The 21590-nt window shown below is 37.8% G+C and overlaps 1 protein-coding gene across 6 annotated transcripts in view; it reads left to right on the top strand.

Annotated features, from left to right (window-relative positions):
* The window catches only part of PPP2R3A (protein phosphatase 2 regulatory subunit B''alpha), a 222791-nt gene that overhangs the window by 69162 nt on the left and 132039 nt on the right, over positions 1-21590 (top strand). For 5 of the 6 annotated variants that reach the window (XM_067737736.1, XM_067737738.1, XM_067737739.1 and 2 more), the window contains one exon: positions 17158-17424. In XM_067737736.1, coding sequence (XP_067593837.1) covers positions 17158-17424 — 267 coding nt within the window. Of the gene's footprint in view, positions 1-12802; positions 13247-17157; positions 17425-21590 lie in introns of those variants that run through there. The other variant, XM_067737741.1, reaches the window with a different exon arrangement.

Below are 21590 nucleotides of genomic sequence, written 5' to 3'. Positions count from 1 at the left end.
GCAAATTACTTTGGTTCCTATTTTACTGAGAAAACTGAAGCAATACGAGGAGACCTGTAGCCACCCACCTAGCCATATCAGTACCTATATACTTTCCCTTCCCTTCTGTTGCTGTGCATATACAGTCCGGGCACCTTTCTAAGGCCATCCTCTATACTTGTGCTCTAGATCCCCACCTCTCCCATCAACCCAGGGACACTCCTCCAGTGATTGACCCTTTTCTCCCCTGCAGTCATCAGTTTTTTCCCTTTGATCATTCTGTCAGCATAAACATACAACAATTCTGCCCTCTTTAAAACCAGGCATCCAAAAGGCACTTTGACATCCAAGAGACACAGCTCCATCAGCTGTTATATTTGCAACATAATGCTCAGCCCTAGGGTCCTTGACCATCAATTCTAGCCTTCTCTTTTTTTTTTTTTTTTTACATCTTTATTGGAGTATAATTGCTTTACAATGGTGTGTTAGTTTCTGCTTTATAACAAAGTGAATCAGCTATACATACATCCTCATATCTCCTCCCTCTTGCGTCTCCCTCCCACCCTCCCTATCCACCCCTCTAGGTGGTCACAAAGCACTGAGCTGTGCTATGTGGCTGTTTCCCACTAGCTATCTATTTTACATTTGGTAGTGTATATATGCCACTCTCTCACTTCGTCCCAGCTTACCCTTCGCCCTCCCCGTGTCCTCAAGTCCATTCTCTATGTCTGTGTCTTTATTCCTGTCCTGCCCCTAGGTTCTTCATAACCTTTTTTTTTTTTTAGATTCAGATTCCATATGTATGTGTCAGCATACAGTATTTGTTTTTCTCTTTCTGACTTACTTCACTCTGTATGACAGACTCTAGGTCCATCCACCTCACTACAAATAACTCAATTTCGTTTCTTTATATGGCTGAGTAGTATTCCATTGTATATATGTGGCACATCATCTTTATCCATTCATCTGTTGATGGACACCTAGGTTGCTTCCATGTCCGGGCTATTGTAAATAGAGCTGCAGTGAACATTGTGGTACGTGACTTTTTTTTCTTTTCCTATGTTTTCCTCTAAGAGTTTTATACTGTCCAGTCTTACATTTAGGTCTCTAATCCATTTTGAGTTTATTTTTGTATATGGTGTTAGAGAGTGTTCTAATTTCATTCTCTTAACATAGCTTTCCAGTTTTCCCAGCACCACTTATAGAAGAGACTGTCTTTTCTCCATTGTATATCCTTGCCTTCTTTGTCATAGATTAGTAGACCACAGGTGCGTGGGTTTATCGCTGGGCTTTCTATCCTGTTCCATTGATCTATATTTCTGTTTTTGTGCCAGTACCATACTGTCTTGATTACTGTAGCTTTGTAGTATAGTCTGAAGTCAGGGAGTCTGATTCCTCCAGGTGCATTTTTTTCCCTCGAGACTGCTTTGGCTATTCGGGGTCTTTTGTGTCTACATACAAATTTTAAGATTTTTTTGTTCTAGTTCTGTAAAAAATGACATTGGTTATTTGTTAGGGATTGCATTGAATCTGTAGATGGCTTTGGGTTGTATAGTCATTTCACAATATTGATTTTTCCAATCCAAGAACATGGTATATCTCTCCATCTGTTTTTATCATCTTTAATTTCTTGGATCAGTGTCTTATAATTTTCTGCATACAGGTCTTTTGTCTCCCTAGGTATTTTATTCTTTTCGTTGCAGTGGTAAGTGGGAGTGTTTCCTTGATTTCTCCTTCAGATTTTTCATGATTAGTGTATAGGAAAGTAAGAGATTTCTGTGCATTAGTTTTGTATCCTGCTACTTTACCAAATTTCATTGATTAGCTCTAGTAGTTTTCTGGTAGCATCTTTAGGCTTCTCTATGTATAGTATCATATCATCTGCAAACAGTGACAGTTTTTCTTCTTCTTTTCCAATTTGTATTCCTTTTATTTCTTTTTCTTCTCTGATTGCCGTGGCTAGGACTTGCAAAACTATGTTGAAGAATAGTGGCAAGAGTGGACATCCTTGTCGTGTTCCTGATTTTAGAAGAAATGCTTTCAGTTTTTCACCATTGAGAATGATGTTTGCTGTGGGTTTGTCGTATATGGCCTTTATTATGTTGAGGTAGCTTCCCTCTTTGCCCACTTTCTGGAGAGTTTTTATCATAAATGGGTGTTGAATTTTGTCAAAAGCTTTTTCTGCATCTATTGAGATGGTCTTATGGTTTTTCTTCTTCAATTTGTTAATATGGTGTATCACATTGATTTTGAGGATATTGAAGAATCCTTGCATCCTTGGGGTAAATCTCACTTGATCATGGTGTATGATCCTTATAATGCGTTGTTGGATTCTGTTTGTGAGTATTTTGTTGAGGATTTTTGCATCTATATTCATCAGTGATATTGGACTGTAATTTTCTTTTTTTGTAGTATCTTTGTCTGGTTTTGGTATCAGGGTGATGGTGGCCTTGTAGAATGAGTTTGGGAGTGTTCCTTCCTCTGCAATTTTTTGGTAGAGTTTGAGAAGGATGGGTGTTAGCTGTTCTCTAGATTGTTGATAGAATTCACCTGTGAAGCCATCTGGTCCTGGACATTTGTTTGTTGGAAGATTTTTAATCACAGTTTCAATTTCATTACTTGTGATTGGTTGGTTCCTATTTTCTATTTCTTCCTGGTTCAGTCTTGGAAGGTTATATACATTTCTAAGAATTTGTCCATTTTGTCCAGGTTGTCCATTTTATTGGCATAGAGTTGCTTGTAGTAGTCTCTTAGGATGCTTTGTATTTCTGTGGTGTCTGTTGTAGCTTCTCCTTTTTCATTTCTGATTTTCTTGATTTGAGTTCTCTCCCTCTTGATGAGTCTGGCTAATGGCTTCTCAATTTTGTTTATCTTCTCAAAGAACCAGCTTTTAGTTTTATTTATTTTTACATCTTTATTGGAGCATAATTGCTTTACACAATTTTCTGTTTCTGCTTTATAACAAAGTGAATCAGTTATACATATACATATGTTCCCATATCTCTTTCCTTTTGCGTCTCCCTCCCGCCCCAGCTTTTAGTTTTATTGATCTTTGCTATTGTTTTCTTTGTTTCTATTTCATTTATTTTTGCTCTGACCTTTATGATTTCTTTCCTTCTGATAACTTTGGGTTTTGTTTGTTCTTCTTTCTCTAGTTCCTTTAGGTGTGATGTTACATTGTTTATTTGAGATTTTTCTTGTTTCTTGAGGTAGGATTGTATTGCTATAAATTTCCCTCTTAGAACTGCTTTTGCTGCATCCCATAGGTTTTGGATTGTCGTGTTTTCATTGTCATTTGTCTCTAAGTATTTTTTGATTTCCTCTTCAATTTCTTCAGTGATCTCTTGGTTATTTAGTAGCATATTGTTTAGCCTCCATGTGTTTGTGTTATTTTATGTTTTTTTCCCTGTAACCGATTTCTAATCACATAGCGTCATAGTCAGAAAAGATACTTGATATGATTTCAATTTTCTTAAATTTACTGTGGCTTGATTTGTGACCCAAGATATGATCTGTCCTGGAGAATGTTCCACGTGCACTTGAGAAGAAAGTGTAATATGCTGTTTTTGGATCGAATGTCCTATAAATATCAATTAAATCTATCTGGTTTATTTTGTCATTTAAAGCTTGTGTTTCCTTATTAATTTTCTGTTTGGATGGTCTCTCCATTGGTCTAAGTGAGGTGTTAAACTCCCCCACTATTATTGTGTTACTGTCAATTTTCTCTTTTATAGCTGTTAGCAATTGCCTTATGTATCGAGGTGCTCCTTTGTTGGGTGCATATATATTTATAATTGTTATATCTTTTTCTTGGATTGATCCCTTGATCATTATGTAGTGTCTTTCCTTGTCTTTTGTAACATTATTTTAAAGTCTATTTTATCTGATATGAGTATTGCTACTCCAGCTTTCTTTTGTTTTCCATTTGCGTGGCATATCTTTTTCCATCCCCTCACTTTCAGTCTGTTTGTGTCCCTAAATCTGAAGTGGGTCTCTTATAGACAGCATATATATCGATCTTGTTTTTGTATCCATTCAGCGAGCCTGTGTCTTTTGGTCAGAGCATTTAATCCATTCCCGTTTAAGAGAATTATCGATATGTATGTACCTATTACCATTTTCTTAATTGTTATGGGTTTGTTTTTGTAGGTCCTTTTCTTCTCTTGTGTTTCCCGCTTAGAGAAGTTCCTTTAGCATTTGTTGTAGAGCTGGTTTGGTGGTGCTGAATTCTCTTAGCTTTTACTTGTCTAAAGCTTTTGATTTCTCCATTAAATCTTAATGAGATCCTTGCAGGGTAGAGTATCTTGGTTGTAAGTTTCCCTTTCATCTCTTTAAATACATCATGCCACTCCCTTCTGGCTTGTAGAGTTTCTGCTGAGAAATCAGCTGTTAACCTTCTGGGAGTTCCCTTGTATGTTATTTTTCCCTTGTTGCTTTTAATAATTTTTCTTTGTCTTTAATTGTTGTCAGTTTGATTACTGTGTGTCTTGCCATGTTTCTCCTTAGGTTTATCCTGCCTGGGACTCTCTGCACTCCCTGGACTTGGGTGGCTATTTCCTTTCCCATGTTAGGGAAGTTTTTGACTATAATTTCTTCAAATATTGTCTCTGGTCTCGTAGGCTGTCTTCATTTCTTTTTATTCTTTTTACTTTATTCTGTTCCACGGCAGTGAATTCCACCATTCTGTCTTCCAGGTCAGTTATCTGTTCTTCTGCCTCAGTTATTCTGCTATTGATTCCTTCTAGTGCAGTTTTCATTTCAGTTATTGTATTGTTCCTCTCTGTTTGTTCTTTAATTCTTCTAGGTGTTTGTCCTTTAAGTCTTCTAGGTCTTTGTTAAACATTTCTTGCATCCTCTCGATCTTTGCTTCCATTCTTTTTCCGAGGTCCTGTATCATCTTCACTATCATTATTCTGAATTCTTTTTCTGGAAGGTTGCCTATCTCCACTTTATTCAGTTGTTTATCTGGGGTTTTATCTTTTTCCTTCATCTGGTACATAGCCCTCTGCCTTTTCATCTTGTCTGTCTTTCTGTGAATATGGGTTTTGTTCCACAGGACGCAGGATTGTAGTTTTCTTGCTTCTCACATGACTTTTTGAATTATGGTTTTCTCAGGGTTTATGCCCAGTAGTGGGATTGCTGGGTTGTATGGTAGTTCTATTGTTAGTTTTTTAAGGAACCTCCATACTGTTCTCCGTAGTGGCTGTATCAATTTACATTCCCACCAGCAGTGCAAGAGGGTTCCCTTTTCTCTACACCCTCTCCAGCATTTATTTTTTGTAGATTTTTTGATGATGGCTACTCTGACTGGTGTGAGGTGATACCTCATTGTAGTTTTGATTTGCATTTCTGTAATGATAAGTGATGTTGAGCATTCTTTCATGTGTCTGTTGGCAATCTGTATATCTTCTTTGGCAAAATGTCTATTTAGGTCTTCTGCCCATTTTTGGATTGGGTTGTTTGTTTTTTGATATTTAGCTGCCTGAGCTGCTTGTAAATTTTGGAGATTAATCCTTTGTCAGTTGCTTTATTTGCAAATACTTTCTCCCATTCTGAGGGTTGTCTTTTCATCTTGCTTATGGTTTCCTTTGCTGTGCAAAAGATTTTACGTTTCATTAGGTCCCATTTGTTTATTTTTTTTATTTCCATTTCTCTAGGAGGTGGGTTAGAAAGGATCTTGCTGTGATTTATGTCATAGAGTGTTCTGCCTATGTTTTCCTCTAAGAGTTTTATAGTGTCTGGCCTTACATTTAGGTCTTTAATCCATTTTGAGTTTATTTTTGTGTATGGTGTTAGGGAGTGTTCTAATTTCATTCCTTTACATGTAGCTGTCCAGTTTTCCCAACACCACTTATTGAAGAGGCTATCTTTTCTCCATTGTATGTTCTTGCCTCCTTTATCAAAATTAAGGTGACCATATGTGCGTGGGTTTATCTCTGAGCTTTCTATCCTGTTCCATTGATCTGTATTTCTGTTTTTGTGCCAGTACCATACTGTCTTGATTACTGTAGCTTTATAGTATAGTCTGAAGTCAGGGAGCCTGATTGCTCAATCTGCATTTTTTGTTCTCAAGATTGCTTTGGCTATTTGGGGTCTTTTGTGTTTCCATACAAATTGTGAAATTTTTTGTTCTAGTTCTGTGGAAAATGCCATTGGTAGTTTGATAGGGATTGCACTGAATCTGTAGATGGCTTTGGATAGTATAGTCATTTTCACAATATTGATTCTTCCAATCCAGGAACATGGTATATCTCTCCATCCGTCTGTGTCATCTTTGATTTCTATCATCAGTGTCTTACAGTTTTCTGAGTACAGGTTTCTTACCTCCTTAGGGAGGTTTATTTCTAGGTATTTTATTCTTTTTGTTGCAGTGGTAAATGGGGATGCTTCCTTAATTTCTCTTTCAGATTTTTCATCATTAGTGTATAGGAATGCAAGAGATTTCTGTGCATTAATTTTGTATCCTGCTACTTATGAAATTCATTGATTAGCTCTAGTAGTTTTCTGGTAGCATCTTTAGGATTCTCTATACATATCATGTCATCTGCAAACAGTGACAGCTTTGCTCTTCTTTTCCGATTTGGATTCCTTTTATTTCTTTTTCTTCTCTGATTGCTGTGGCTAATACTTCCAAAACTGTGTTGAATAATAGTGGTGAGAGTTGACATCCTTGTCTTGTTCCTGATCTTAGTGGAAATGGTTTCCGTTTTTCACCGTTGACAACGATGTTGGCTGTGGGTTTGTCATATACCAGCCTTCTTTTTTGACATCTCTTAATTCAGCCCTCACCCAAAATTCCTGAGACATCACACACATGTAAACCGCCAACAAAGACATTGGAGCGATTGATTTTATAGTAGTGTCACCATGCATTCACTGATATTCAACATGGCAGTGTCGGTGGATTGGAAACCCTCTATTCCTTCTAACTTGAGTTGTCTAACGTGTTTATAGGCCAAAATTGAATTCTTATGCTCTATAATGAACAGTCTCTACTTGAAGTAATTACTGAAGGAAGAAGAAAGGCAGACTAAGAAGTACAGAACTCTATGAACCAGAAATTCCAGTTATCCAAGAATTATAATATGTAATAATTTTAGGTTCTTAATTATCTCTGCCTGCCCCAGATCCTAGAAGAGTATCTACCCCTAAGTATTAGGAACACTGAGAGTTAAAAATATTAGATTTATGGGTGCTTTTTCCTATGGAATGTGTTCCTGTCATTTGGAGGAGTTGAAGCAAGACACAAAAATGCTTAATTAGATGTCCTCCTGTTTTGGTACAACCAATGAAGTTAAGGCTAGTGGAGCAAAGAAACCATGGATCACCACTAACATCAACCACCAGCCTCCTTCCCCCACTCCAGTGTTGCATTACTAAAAGTAAAATAACATTCGTGACACAAAGCAAGCTATTAATAAGACAATGAGAAAACACCAAGTTGGAGCATAAAGGAGGATATAAAAATTTAGTATTAAGAGTAATTAGCTTATAATCAATTTCCTCTATTAAAGCTTATTTACAATGATATTTTAAACAAAGTCTATGATTCCAAGTTATTATTAGCTTTTTTAACTGCTCTGCCAGTTAGAGCCAAGATGAGAAAGGCTTTTTTAGGCTGAGATATAATAGTATAAAATTCACCCTTTTTAAAGTGCCTAATTCAGAATCACTATATTTGATACCCGTTACTTATATAATATTGTACATCAACTGTACCTCAGTTAAGCTATATGCCCTATAGTGTTCATTGTATCACTTTATGTTTCTACATCAATAAAATACAATCACACACACAAAAAGTGCATAATTCAGTAGATTTTAGTATATTCAACAAGATTTTGTAACCATCAGCACCAACTCCAGGACGTTTTCATCATCCCACAAAAAAATCTGTATTCATTAGCAGTCACTCCCCATTCCCCCCTCCCTCCAACCCCTGGCAATCACTGATCTTTCTTCTGTCTCCATAGATTTGCCTGTTCTGGACATTTCATGTAAACGGAATCATACGATATGTGGTCTTTTGTGTCTGGCTTCTTTCACTTAGCATAATGCTTTAAAGATTTATCATGTAGCATGTATCAGTACTTCATTCCTTTTTATGGTTAAATAATATCCCATTGTATGAATATACCACATTTTGTTTATCCATTAATCAACTGATGGACATTTCAGTTGTTTCCACTTTTTGATTACTGTGAATAACACTGCTCTGAACATTCATGTACAAATTTTTGTGTAGACAGAAAAAGCCTTCTGATTTAGCTTTTTTTTCCAAAACAGCCAGCTTCCTTTTTAAAATCAGAAGTACCCTCTTGATGTAGCGTAACTTCCTCTTTCATATGTAACTTTTTTTTCCCCTATAGCATCTTATGAGCAAAATCTTTTGATGTCACTTCAGAGTGACTCTCATGTCTTTCTGGACCTGATTCTTCTCACCTCAACACAGGTCCTCACAGCTGAGCTGATTTCCCAGGCTTGCTGTGCTACGTGTTTCTGTCACTCACTCAGATGTTCGCAGTTTTGCTGCCTTGTTTATCCCAATGGGTCTTCTTAACTCCGTGGTCTTGATCAGTTCTATTTTCTCAGTCTCCAAAGTCATTGTCACCTGAGGCTGGTATGACTTTACATGTTAGTTTATAAAATAAAGGCTAGACTTATTTTAGGATAACACATTGCATATATCGATACAACATTAACTGTTTAGCAGTTTTATACAAGTCAAAATAAGTGATTCGTGTCTTCAGCAAATGTTCAAAGTTTTCTCTATCCTGTGTAATCAACCCATTTTTTCCTTAAAACATCCCATAGAGCTGATGCTTTCTGAAGAGAGTGAATTAATATTGTATATCACCACTGTCTTCATTTTCAGAGGGGGAAGGGCAGGGAGTTATGAGAGGATTTGGAAAGCTCTAGAAAATCCATTCTGAGTTCCAAACTAAACTTCAAAGACTGAATCCTACAAAAACAATATGTTGGGTGTCACACACAGTTTTATCCTTCTGTCTCCTTCCCACTGTCACCTTCCTTTAGGGTATAGGCTCTTTCTGGACTCACGCCTCAGTTCTGTAGGTCATTTCAGGACATGATAAGGGAATATCTTTTCTTGCTTGATATATTGGAGGCTATCCTTAAAACAGTTCTATAGTTTTTAGTCATTTCAGAGAGGGCAGTCTCTCTCGTATGTACCCCTGCCAGGGAACCTGTAAAACCCTGTAACCCAGGAGTCCACCACTGAGCTGGTTCTCTTTGAGAAAGGTTATCCTCCTTGCTCAAGCATGTTTGCTTAAGGGAAACATATACGGAATGGTAACACAAGAAAGGAACCCCAGTCAAGGCAGCTGGATCTTAAGATAACAACTGATATATCCCAGTCATTCCCACAGCAAGAGAGCACCAGTCTTTTCCATCCTCTAGTCAAGCTGTCTTAACACAGTTGCCCTGAAGACCAGGTTGGGCCCATGGTCCAGACAGGACATCCTCTGTCTGCAGGCAGTGTATGTGCATGAATGATCTGCAGGCCAAAAAGAGATGCAGGTTGCTGTGCAGGAAACACCTACTATTGGCTAGCTGTCTTGTTAGGATGGACTTCATGTATGCTGCAGAGGGCAGGAGAGAGTATCGCACGGTTTATTCCAGAAGGACATTGGGAAGACCCTTACAATCGACTCTTTCCATTATAACTGACAAACTTTCCATCTTTGCAAATTGAATTTATTAACTATATGTTTATAGTTTTCTATTCTTCCTCATTCTGTTTAGTTCCTCCCTGGAAAACCTCTCACCTAGAAACAGCTTTTCCCTTCCAGCCCCCAGCCCCAAGGATTGTACCACTTTCTCTGTGACTAAAGTAAAGAGAGAAGAGAGTAGATCATAGGCCGTGTTTGTGTCAATAGTGAAATTCCTTGTTTGATCTTTTTCCAGTAAAGAAGAGGTCACTCTAAAAGCCATGTTCTTTGCTGCTATGTTTCAGTTATCATATACTTCTTGAAACTAACTCACATTCTCAGACTCTTTCTTGAACCAAGCATGTATACTTCCATACAGGCACAAGTAAATATGTAAAAAGCAAATAAACAAACTTCATAATAGTCTTTTTCCATCAATAACTCATTGCCACAGACCAGTTCTTTCTTAACCCCCTTTAGGGGACCTGGCCTTTCTCCCTGTGAATTTTTTGGAAAGCCATTGGATAAATAAAAACTTAGAGCTTATTTCACCATCAAAGGACATGGAGAAATGTCTTCTTCCTGCTTAAGAGGGGTAGCAGGACAGCCTCTTAACCACTGTTCTGACTTTGAAACTCCAGAGATTTATAAGAAGTAAATGAAAGTATTTGCTGTCCTTTGCTGTAAACCAACATTGTGCTAGGTGCAATGAAGAAAAAAAGGGATCACTTCTTATCTTCTTCGTATCCTCAGCACCCAGCAAAGTAACTGCACATAATAAGTGTCAGAAATATATTTGTTGAGTGATTGAATGACTTTACAATTGACCTTACCCTGAAAAGTTTAGACACTGTTGGAAAATATTGCCAGATTATAAAATATTGCAGTAGAAGCCCTTTTACCTGAACATGATTGGGATGGATAGTTACTCAGTAGGGAATTGTAAACTCTATCCATGTATTCTGTAAAATGTGTATCTTAAACATTTTATTTTAACTTGGAACATTAATTATTCAGATCTTTTAATGTAGAGCCAAGCCTTTTCTTTGGAAATGAGTGTCATAATTGGAAATTGAAGTTTCATGACATCTTTTTGTAGTAAATCACACTCAGTATATTTGTTAACTGATTTCCAGGAACTTAAGTCAGTAGTGAAGCAATTTGAATGTAGTTACCTTCTAGATTTTAATGATTTTTCTCCTTTATCTCACTGATAACTAATTTTACAGCAGAAAAATTTTAGTAGTTTTTTGCCTTTACTGAGTATTTATAAAATATTCAACTTAGGGTTTTAGTTTTAGAAATATCAACTCTCTTTTTTCCACATTCATATTTCATTAGTTTATGTAATTGAATTATTACTGTAAAAAGTACAACCAGTATAAACAGATGGGGACAAATACAACCAACTCTTAGTAAGCATAGAACTCAACTACTGAGATAAGAAACATGAGAGCATAACAGAAACTAAACTATTAGCCATGAACCAGTGTGTCCCAGGCATTGGTGGTTCTCCTATAGGTAAAATGGAGAGCATTGGTTTGTCCAGAGAATAAGTTAAGTGGAAGTCATTCAAGAAAAACTCTACAATATTTTATTAAGAGAATTGCAATAAGGGGCTTAAATAGATAATCCTTCATGAAATAGGTAAAATTTGAGTTGAATTTCGAAGGATGGTTAAAGTGTGTATAATTTGAGGAGAAGGAGTATTCTCAGGAAGGGGATGAAAAGTCACACCCCTGAAGCCATGGGTTGTTGTAGGAAGGGGAGAAATACAACTAAGGTGTGGCTAAAGTGAAAAAGCATTAAATCACAAGTCTAAAAACCCAGCTGCATTCATAACAGACTTTTTTAATGTTTTAATTTGGTGGTAAATAATGAAGGAGGAATTAGAGAGTTATAGACAAGAGTGTAGGGAAAGCCACCTAGCTCAAAGAGTTAACCTGAATGAGAGAAAATTGGGGAGACAAAGGAAAGGCCCAGGTTGAAGCATTAGACCAGTGGTTTCAATGTAATCCTCTTTCAATCATAGTATATATTGAGAGCTTTCAGGTAAGATTTTGTATGAGTGGAGAATTCTACAGCTTAAAAAGAAATTTGAAAACTACAGGTTTAGGCATATAAGCCCAATATACATGTTATAAAGTGTTACCAGAATGTCTTAAAATCGAGAAAAAACTTAAGTTGTAGGAAACAATGGAAAACCAAAGAATTTAATTCCCAGTAAATTAGACAAAGGTTCAGCAGAAGAGAATCGTAAGCTGTCATTGGTTTTGGGGTTTATTTGGTAATATTTGGTTTATATTTTCTAGAAGTAGAAAATCAGTATGGATCGAATAATATGGCTGACTGAAAATAAATATTGAATTCTAAATATTAAACATGAGATAATACTTGAAGATTTGATTGTAAATAACTATGAGGCAGCTATTCAATATATGATAAAATAATAGAATTTTTTTAAAATCTGAGATTTCTTGAAAGCTTAAGAAAAACGAGTCTCACAAATTCAAGATGTATTATGTCATTGCTATTTGATCATCTTTTGTACCTTTATTATAACCAAATTTCATTCACTTCTGTGTATCTAAATCTGCTTTCTTTTGGCATTCCATCATTCCTTTCTTAACTAACCAATGCTTTGACAATAAATTTTCAAATGTATCCAGATTCATAACCACTTCAAAAAAGTATGCTTGATCACTAGATAGTCTTCTGCAAACTAACCAAAAAAAAAAAAGAAAAAAAGATTTGATTTTAAAATCTGAGACTAACAAATCTCTGTATATTCCTGTTTGAGGATGATAGTGTTTTTCTCCATATTTTGACTGGTTATATCTAGAAGGTTTTAGACATTTGCTTCCCTTCAAATAAGAATTTTTTTAAATTATTCTTAAAATAATAGTTTCAAATTTGAAGTGCAGCATGTTCTTTTTTTCATAAAATATTAAATAGCAAAATCAAAAATGCTCTACATGTTCTCTCCTAGCTTGAGGAGAAACTGTTTTATGTGGCTTGACACCTCATGTACTCTGAGTTTAAGAAGTTAGCATTATCTGAGAAGTCACTATTTTTAGGTCCAGCTGTAATGTTTCTAACTTTGGTGCTCAGAGTAGTGGGTGCTTCCTTTCCCAGAAGGCTCTGTATTCTCCACATGGGCAGGTCAGTTTGACTTAAAGCTACCTACAAGGAGCAACAGGCCCATTGCAGCCCATGTTTCTTACTTGAAAATTATGAGCAGGTCTTGGGAGCCACAGGCTGTATTTGGGAAGCAGCTGCATGTCAGTACAAGCATGGATTGTGGTCCCTGGAGGCTGGGAGAGCACAATGCTTGAACTTAATTTCTTTGGGAGATAAGAAGAAAAAAAATACCTTTCTACCTGACGAGATTGACAACTTATTAAGTCTGACTATCTTCAGAAGTGTGCTGGACAGTTTGATAAGTAAACATCCACTTTTCAAAGATGATGATCAAGGAAACATCTCTACGAAGGGACCCGGACTTAAGGGGAGAGTTAGCTTTCCTGGCAAGGGGCTGTGATTTTGTTCTCCCGTCACGGTTTAAGAAGCGGCTGAAGTCATTTCAGCAGACACAGGTTTGAAACTTGGGTGTTTCTTTTAAAATATTTTTATTACTAATAAAACCACCCAGTGAACTAACTTACAAATAATTTTACAGCTCACTTGATATTAGATCAAGGAATTAATCTGTGTCCTCTATTCAGCTATTTCCAGAAAGCTATTTGTAGAGAGATTCCAACAGGTTTAAAAATAGACCTTCTGGACCTGAAGTACAGTACTCACATTTTTCTCTTGTAGAGAGGGAATCCAGTTTTAGAGACAATTAAATACAACTTAACAAATATTTTACAATTTAGAATTTTTCATAGAAATATCTTTGAGAAGTTAGAATTTCCATGTTAAAATCCTTGTTTGCACTTTGATTTAGTAGACTAAATTTGTATTAACATACATATATCTGTAATGAATCTTTTTTAAAAAAGAATATTGATCCTTATAGTCTTTTTTTTTTTGAAAGAAATATTTTTATACATATAGGCAGTTGTGTGTGTGTGATATACTGTGTGTAGGGAGCAAAGGATGGCAGTTACTCCTGGGTTCTGAAAGAATGTCTTCCCTCAGCTGTGAGGTTGAGTCATTTCTGCCTGCAGGGGCTGCTTGCAGAGATCGTGCTTATTTGCTTACAACTGTAGAGCCAGTGTCTCATCAAACAAGTTACCTAGCACTGAATACAATACGGATCAAGGGCCACATCAATGATGGACATCAAGAATCCAGCAAGAAACCATAGTTTTGTAGTTATTCTGACCTAAAGTAATTTCAAATTATTTGAGTGAATGATATGAAATTGCGTTTTTAAAAATAGGTCAAAAATGGTCAAATATTGGAAATGCTACAGTAACATAAGGGTACTGTTCAGAATGAATATCTAAATGATACTGTATAGGGAAAGACTGTAATGGAGAATTGAGATACTTTACACAGCTAATTCTGTTTTAATGCTGTTCCTAGATTTGAATGAAATAGTTTTATTTAAAGTGGGCAGATGCTAAACTTGGTAAATCTGACGAAATTTATATTACTGTTTTATTCTATAATGTTGTAAAGCGTCAGTTTTATTAAACTACTTTAAGACTTAAATTATATGTCTCCTATTGAACCCAGTGGAAAGTAAATCAATACACCTGAAAAGTTCAAAGTAAATGCATTCTTTTTATCTTCCCTTTAAGTATTAACATCAGTTTTATTAAATATGGACTTAAACAGTGAATTAGTAAATACTTCCCTATTAGTGAACTGCTCTGTGTTAAAGTACACTGACGAAAGCAAAGTAGACTATTATATAATTGAATATTTTCCCATTCAAATTAAAACTTTGACAAATAGCCAGGGTTTCTTCTGAATGTCACTTATTTCTGTCAAAGCAAAAGTGTAGAGTTAACACTGAAGGGCTTGCTCTAAACCTTCTCCAGTATTGTGTGTTCACTAGAATATTGAGTTTCATTCCCAGTGGCACCAGTGGTCTCAATCCTATGGTTATAATTGCCCTGAAGTTATCCATAACTACCCTGGATGTCACACCATGGGAAACATTTTTGAGAAACAAAAAAGAATTTTGGTAACTGTATATTTGTAGTCTCACAACTCTCTTTCAGCATAGAATAATAGAAAGGAAATGACAGTAATACAAGTAACCTAAGTAAAGCCCCTGAAGAATTATATGCCTTATTTTAGAAATTTAAAAACAGTTTCTACTGTTATTGACTCATAGGACTATGTAATAATAATGGCAGATTTAGCACTAAGGCAGAGACAATTGCTTACTTAGAAGAGATTATCAGTTTGTTAAATCAAAAGTAGTTTGTAAACTTTAAATTGCCTTACAAGTGTAAGTGATTATTTTATTTATTATTGAATCTGAAGGACCATGCCAAGTTATGTTTAATCTTTTTTTTTTGTGTGGTACACGGGCCTCTCACTGTTGCGGCCTCTTCTGTTGCGGAGCACAGGCTCCGGATGCGCAGGCTCAGCGGCCATGGCTCACGGGCCTAGCCGCTCCGCAGCATGTGGGATCTTCCTGGACCGGGGCACGAACCTGTGTCCCCTGCACCGGCAGGCGGACTCTCAACCACTGCGCCACCAGGGAAGCCCTGTGTTTAATCTTTTGAGAACCCCATCCTTTGGCCTTGTGACTCATTTTCTTAAATAAGACATATCTCTGCCCAGCACAGTTTTGAGCCTCTTCCCTATGTTACATCCTGTAATTTCCTTTAATCCTCACAACAACCTTCTAAGAAGAAGGTTGTTGTGAGGATTAAAGGAAATTAATTGGTGAGGATTAAAGGAAATTAATCTGTTTTATTACTGAAATTCTAAAAGGTTAAGTAACTTACCTGAGGTCACAGAGCTAGTAAGCCATCACTGATTTTTGTTAAGTTTTTCATATTTCATTGGCATCACTTCCCTCTGCAATGTCTTCCTTGACTATTGCTTTATATGAGTGATATCCTGATACTGCAGCAAAGGCTTGGTGTGACCAACTGGCCTTCGTATCCCCAACAGTATTAATATATGAGCAGATTCCACTCTGTATTAATGTCAGATATTAACATGAGAAATGGGCCGTGTTTAATAAAAGTAGGAGATTAAATCATATTTATCACATATTTGTATGAATGAAGCCTGTCTTCCTATAATACTTATGCTTTTCAAAGGTAGCTAAAATTTTTACCCTGAATTTAAAAATCATGTTATAAGTCCATATGTCAAAAGGGAATATGATATTCAGATCTACTTCATACTGATAAATCATTGTTCAGACTTTAGGAATGGCGTTAGGATATAATTTAAGGAAGAAGAACACTCGAGTAATATTTTGTGTTCACAGTGAATTTAAAATAAATTTAGCTAGTCAACAGTCATGTCCGTCTTTCATACCTTATGTAGCATTTAATAAGGCCATGCTCATGAGCCTTGATAGATAATTTGGTCAAAATTAAGAATAGAAATTAAACTCTGAAAATCTTCATTGAATCTTTTTTGCTTTTTCTATTATGAATCTCAGAACTAAATTTAGTCTCATTGCTAAAATAAACTTCTACCTGAATATTAGTGTACCTCCCTTCCCCTTTCCCTAAATCATGGTTACTCTTAGTCTCCCTGTTGCCCCCCAACCTTTTAATACTGTCCTTTCTATGTCTCTTTATGGTACACCACATCAAATCCTTTTTGGAAAAAGGAATGATATAAACTATTAAAGAATTAATAAACTGTAAAGAGAGTTTGGCTGTGGTGAAATTAATGACCATGATCCTTGTCTATTAGAGTATACTAAAAATGAGAGAATTGTGTATCTCAGAAAAAATAGCATGCCTCTGGTGGCAAGTCAGTCAGCCTGGTAGAAGACATTCTAAAACTAAAATGCTTTAATTTTCTTAACAAAGACTTTCTTTGCATCAGGGACTAGCAGTGATTTTACCTAGATAAAGTCAAACTAGGGAAGAATGTAGAAGGACAGCCCCCACAATACATTTTAGATCTACATATTTAAAAAGAACTCATTCTGTTTGCCTACTGAAGGACAGGTAGAAATGCATAGAAACACCAAGAACAGTCTTCAAGAAGAATTTACTAATCCAGGTCCAACAGACTGAGAATTCACCTTAAGGTCCTTAATATGTCAACTGACCTTGCTCTTAAATGTCTCGCTCATCACTGGTGGGAAAATGTACTGTAGGATTTTTTAAGCACAAATCTATGTAGACTCTAGTATTGACAGATGAGTAATGTACTGATTGATTCAGTGTAGATAAGCATTCCCTCAGAGCATGCTTACCCCTGTCTATAGTTGAGTGAGCTCTTCATCTGTACTGCTTCTAATTGTGGTTTCTTGTATTTATACCCAACTTCCTATTACTGGTGAGGACTTTCCAGTAATATATACTGTTTAGAATATTTGTGTCTCATAATCATATTTTCTTTCCAGATTCAAAATAAACCAGAAAAGAAACCTGGGACACCACTTCCACCTCCAGCCACCTTTGCAAGTAGTCCCCGACCTCTCTCCCCTGTTCCTCATGTGAATAATGTTGTGAATGCAACATTATCCATAAACATTCCACGGTTCTACTTCCCTGAAGGACTCCCCGATGCCTGCAGTAATCATGAACAGACTCTAAGCAGAATTGAAACCGCTTTCATGGATATTGAAGATCAGAAAGCAGACATTTATGAAATGGGAAAAATTGCAAAGGTAATATAACTACTAAATGATGTATAATCTCCCTTTCTCTAGCAATCCCAATCTCCCTCTCTTTATTGCCTCCTTGCTCTCTGTTTGTAAGCATACATCTTTTTTTTCCATATTAGAAAAATGTATTTGATACTGATATATTAGCTATGGTTCTACTTTATGGAACTCTTAAGTGTGAAAAAAGCCTTAGTGGTTTCGTAGTCCATCCTCCCATTTAATACAGGAATTCCATCCATGGCATCACCAACACATAAATTCATTATCTGCTTGAATGCCTTCAGTGACAGGAAACTCACTACCTTGTCAAGCAGCCTGTTCCATCATTAAATAGCCTTCCTTGTTAGAAAAATTTCCCTTGTGTTGAATACAAATCTCTCTTTTTTGTTCTCATTCATTGATCATAACTCCTTGCCCTCAAACCAGACAAGGAACAATTAGGCCAGCTCAACACTGTAATTCTTCTCAGAAATAAATGGATTTGCCACCAGGAAGCAAGTCTGTGATACTTTTCAATATATCCAACTGCTTCTAATTTAAGGTCTTAGTCCCTAATGCTAAGACTACTGTAATATCTTTAGTAATGGATTCTACACCTCCAGCCTCCTCCTAGAACAGTTACTACTGAGCATAATCATCAGTTTATATTTGATCATGTCATTCCCCAGCTCAGCAATATTCAGGGATTCCTACCATCTATAGGAGTGCTTTGTTTCGTTTGGGTTCTGTTTTTATGATGCATGTATACTGAAGAGTCAGATCATACCTCAGGATTTAGCAGTGGTCTCAAGCTGTGCTTCAAGAGACAGAGGGGCTTTAGTAGGCTAAGGGCTGCATGTGGACAACTAGACACCAAGTGGGAGTTCCCAAGACCCCATGCACCCTTCCACTGGGAATGCTTCTTCTGCTTTCAGGAATAATATTTGAAAGTTTGAAGACTACTGCTTTTGAGGATAAAACCCAAACTGCTGTTCCCTGCGTGGGCCTGACCCACCTGCCCTCCCACAGGCTTGCCTCTGCATTTGGGCTCTCATAGTTCTCCCCTCCAAAGTGGGCTTCCACTCTGCCACTCCCACATCACCCATCCTCTAAGACCTAGCTTCCATTGTGTCCTGAGAGACGTCCCTGAATCCCTGCCCTGTCATGTCCCATCTTCTCTCCTACCTCTAACCTCAGAACATTTGTTACTGCTGTTAAATAATTTGTAAGTAGAGTGATTTTAAGGGAAGTGAAAAAGAATCCTTTTTTTATTCCTTTTTTCATCACCCTCCCCCAATCTTAGAACTTGCTTTTTGACCCCTTAGAATGTTTCTAGTGAAAAACAACCTCTTTCATTCCAGAAGTAAGAGCTCACCTTCTTCTCCTCTATTGTACGTATGAGGAAACTGAAGTCCTACAAGTATGTACGTGAGGACACAGAGTTTGTCCATGTCAGGAGACATGTCCTCTGACTCCTGCATCGTGCTGTTTCTACCCTATCTCCCCTGGACGTATGCTAACATACCATCAACTGACTTCCAAGCTATATCCACCCAAATAAGTTATAAGTTCTTTCAGGACATTGGCATTTTCTTACCCCAAGCTTTGAGAGATGACTATTTTATGAATCAAGTGGTAAATTATCTGAGTGGACTAGAATAATGAATCTAAATCCAAAAGATAGAATTTAGCAAGGATGAATGAAGTCTAATTTGGAGATAACATGTTAATCACATAAATGCCAAACAGGGTATATCTAACATGGTAACAATTTGTGTGAGAGAGACATGAGGTTTCATGGACCACTTCGGGCAGGCAAACAGGAGAGACTGCAGATTGCAGGACATGGTAGTTCCCCGGTGGTCTGCTGGGCTCCCCACATCTGGAGAGCCAATCAGTGACTAGTGCTTCACTGCCAGAGACCTGCAGCCTGCTCTGTCTTGAAGGTCTCTGGGTCGACCTTCATCTAAGTATTCCCAGCGCCTGACTGAGGAGCCTTCCTGCTGTGCTGCCTCCACCCTCCTGCTCTGGCTCTCCCACCTGGCTGGTGGTAGCCCTGCCCTGCCTGTGGCTCAGTGGCCGCCAGCACTCCACAGTGAATGCACAGTGAGAGGAGAGCAGAGAGCCTGAGGACTCCACATGGTCACGAGATGTGTAGGAGAGAGCGTAGTCAAGTCAGGGAAGGGGTTTACATGCTGGGGAGTCAGACGGAGGACTTTCCTATTTACAGGCAGTGAGGATCAATCTGTAGGTGGCATCAGGAAAAACTGCCAGTGTGGAAGCTGACAACATAGAGAAGTTTAAAAAGATAGAAAACTATTTTTTTTAGTAGCCATAGTAACAGGCATTTACGTGACAATTTACTGTTTATACCAAATTATCATGTGGCACAATAGCCAGTATACACATACATGTCTGATTAACTTGTCTGAATTGTACTTGATTATAGCCCTAACTTCCATTCGGGGTGCCAAGCATTTGTGTTCACTGCTCTTAGACCTTAATTGTCAGCTCAGATAGCAAGGTGAACTGCTCATACTTTTAAAAAGTTAAAACTAACATTGCATATAAAGATGAGGATGTGTGTATAATGACCTCGGAAGTACTGTATCAGCTCGTTTTATTGGATTTTGCCTCTTTATTCTTAAAATCATTTATTTTTTAAAAAATTCATTTAATCATGTCTTCCAGTTAGCTAGGCTCATGTAATCCAGCTTTTCCTTGGCTACGGCCAGTCTTTTAGCACTCACTAAATCAGTCTTACTTTCCACCATTCTTTGCTCTACAGACCGTCCTCATCCTTTGGCAGTGCCTGTATCACTGACCCTCGTGTGCTTGTGTTCTCACGACAGGTTGGCTATAGGAAAGGAGAAGACAACCCCTGGGGGACAACAAAGGAGGATGTGGTCAGAGCAATAAATGAACGTTTTTATGGATTCTTATAGTTTATAAAGCTACTTGGAGGACCTTCCCTGGTGGTCCAGTGGTTGAGATTTTGCCTTCCAATGCAGGGGGTGCGGGTTCGATTCCTGGTCAGGGAGCTAAGATCACACATGCCTCACGGCCAAAAAACCAAAACATAAAACAGAAGCAATATGGTAACAAATTCAGTAAAGTCTTTAAAAATGGTCCACATCAGGGCTTCCCTGGTGGCGCAGTGGTTGAGAGTCCGCCTGCTGATGCAGGGGACACGGGTTCGTGCCCCAGTCCGGGAAGATCCCACATGCCGCGGAGCGGCTGGGCCCGTGAGCCATGGCCGCTGAGCCTGTGCGTCCGGAGCCTGTGCTCCGCAACATGAGAGGCCCGCGTACCGCAAAAAAAAAAAAAAAAAAAAAGTCCACATCAAAAGAAAAGAGAAAAATCTCTCTCTTATAAAGCTACTTGGAAGGCCAGCTTGAGTTTACAGTCTACTCTCCGTGATGCTTAAGTGTAGCTGTAGAGACTGGGGTCTGTTTTTTAAGTGCAAAGAAAACTCTGTTTATGAAATCTGCATCTGTTGGTGAAGTTTAGCTCATTCATCTTCAACCTCAAACAGCGTGGAGAGATTAATGTCCATTTCTGATTAAATTCTCAGTGTGTAGTTTGTACTTTTTTCCACAGCTTTAAGTAGTAATGGAGAAGAAATGACTAGAGAATGAATCTAAGAGGAGCAAAAGCAGCATAGGATGGGCTTCCCTGGTGGTGCAGTGGTTGAGAGTCCACCTGCCGATGCAGGGGACACGGGTTCGTGCCCCGGTCCGGGAAGATCCCACATGCCGCAGAGCGGCTGGGCCCGTGAGCCGTGGCCACTGAGCCTGTGCGTCCGGAGCCTGTGCTCCGCAACAGGAGAGGCCACAACAGTGAGAGGCCCGCGTACCACAAAAAAAAAAAAAAAAAAAGCATAGGAACAGAAACTGAGGAACAGCAAGGGAAGTATTTGTCACCACTGAGTTTTAGCCTCTAAGAGAAAGTTGAGAGAAAAGAATGAAAGTCTTCCGAACTGAACAAAGCCCTCCAGCTCCTCTAATTGGCTGATACAGTACCATCTTGACCCATTGTTCCTGTGGCCTGTAAGCTAGCCTCTCTGTACCTTTTTTTCTTCATCTGCAGAACTGGATAAAAATACCCACCCTCTTCTGTATGGGATCATGTCAGGGCCAAATGAAATAACGAGCATGAGACATTTTAAAAATGTTAAAGAACATTACAAA

Source organism: Pseudorca crassidens, chromosome 5 (genome assembly GCF_039906515.1).
Source record: "Pseudorca crassidens isolate mPseCra1 chromosome 5, mPseCra1.hap1, whole genome shotgun sequence".
NCBI lineage: Eukaryota > Metazoa > Chordata > Mammalia > Artiodactyla > Delphinidae > Pseudorca > Pseudorca crassidens.
Note: the sequence above shows the minus strand (reverse complement) of the source record. Positions and strands in the feature narration are given on the sequence as shown.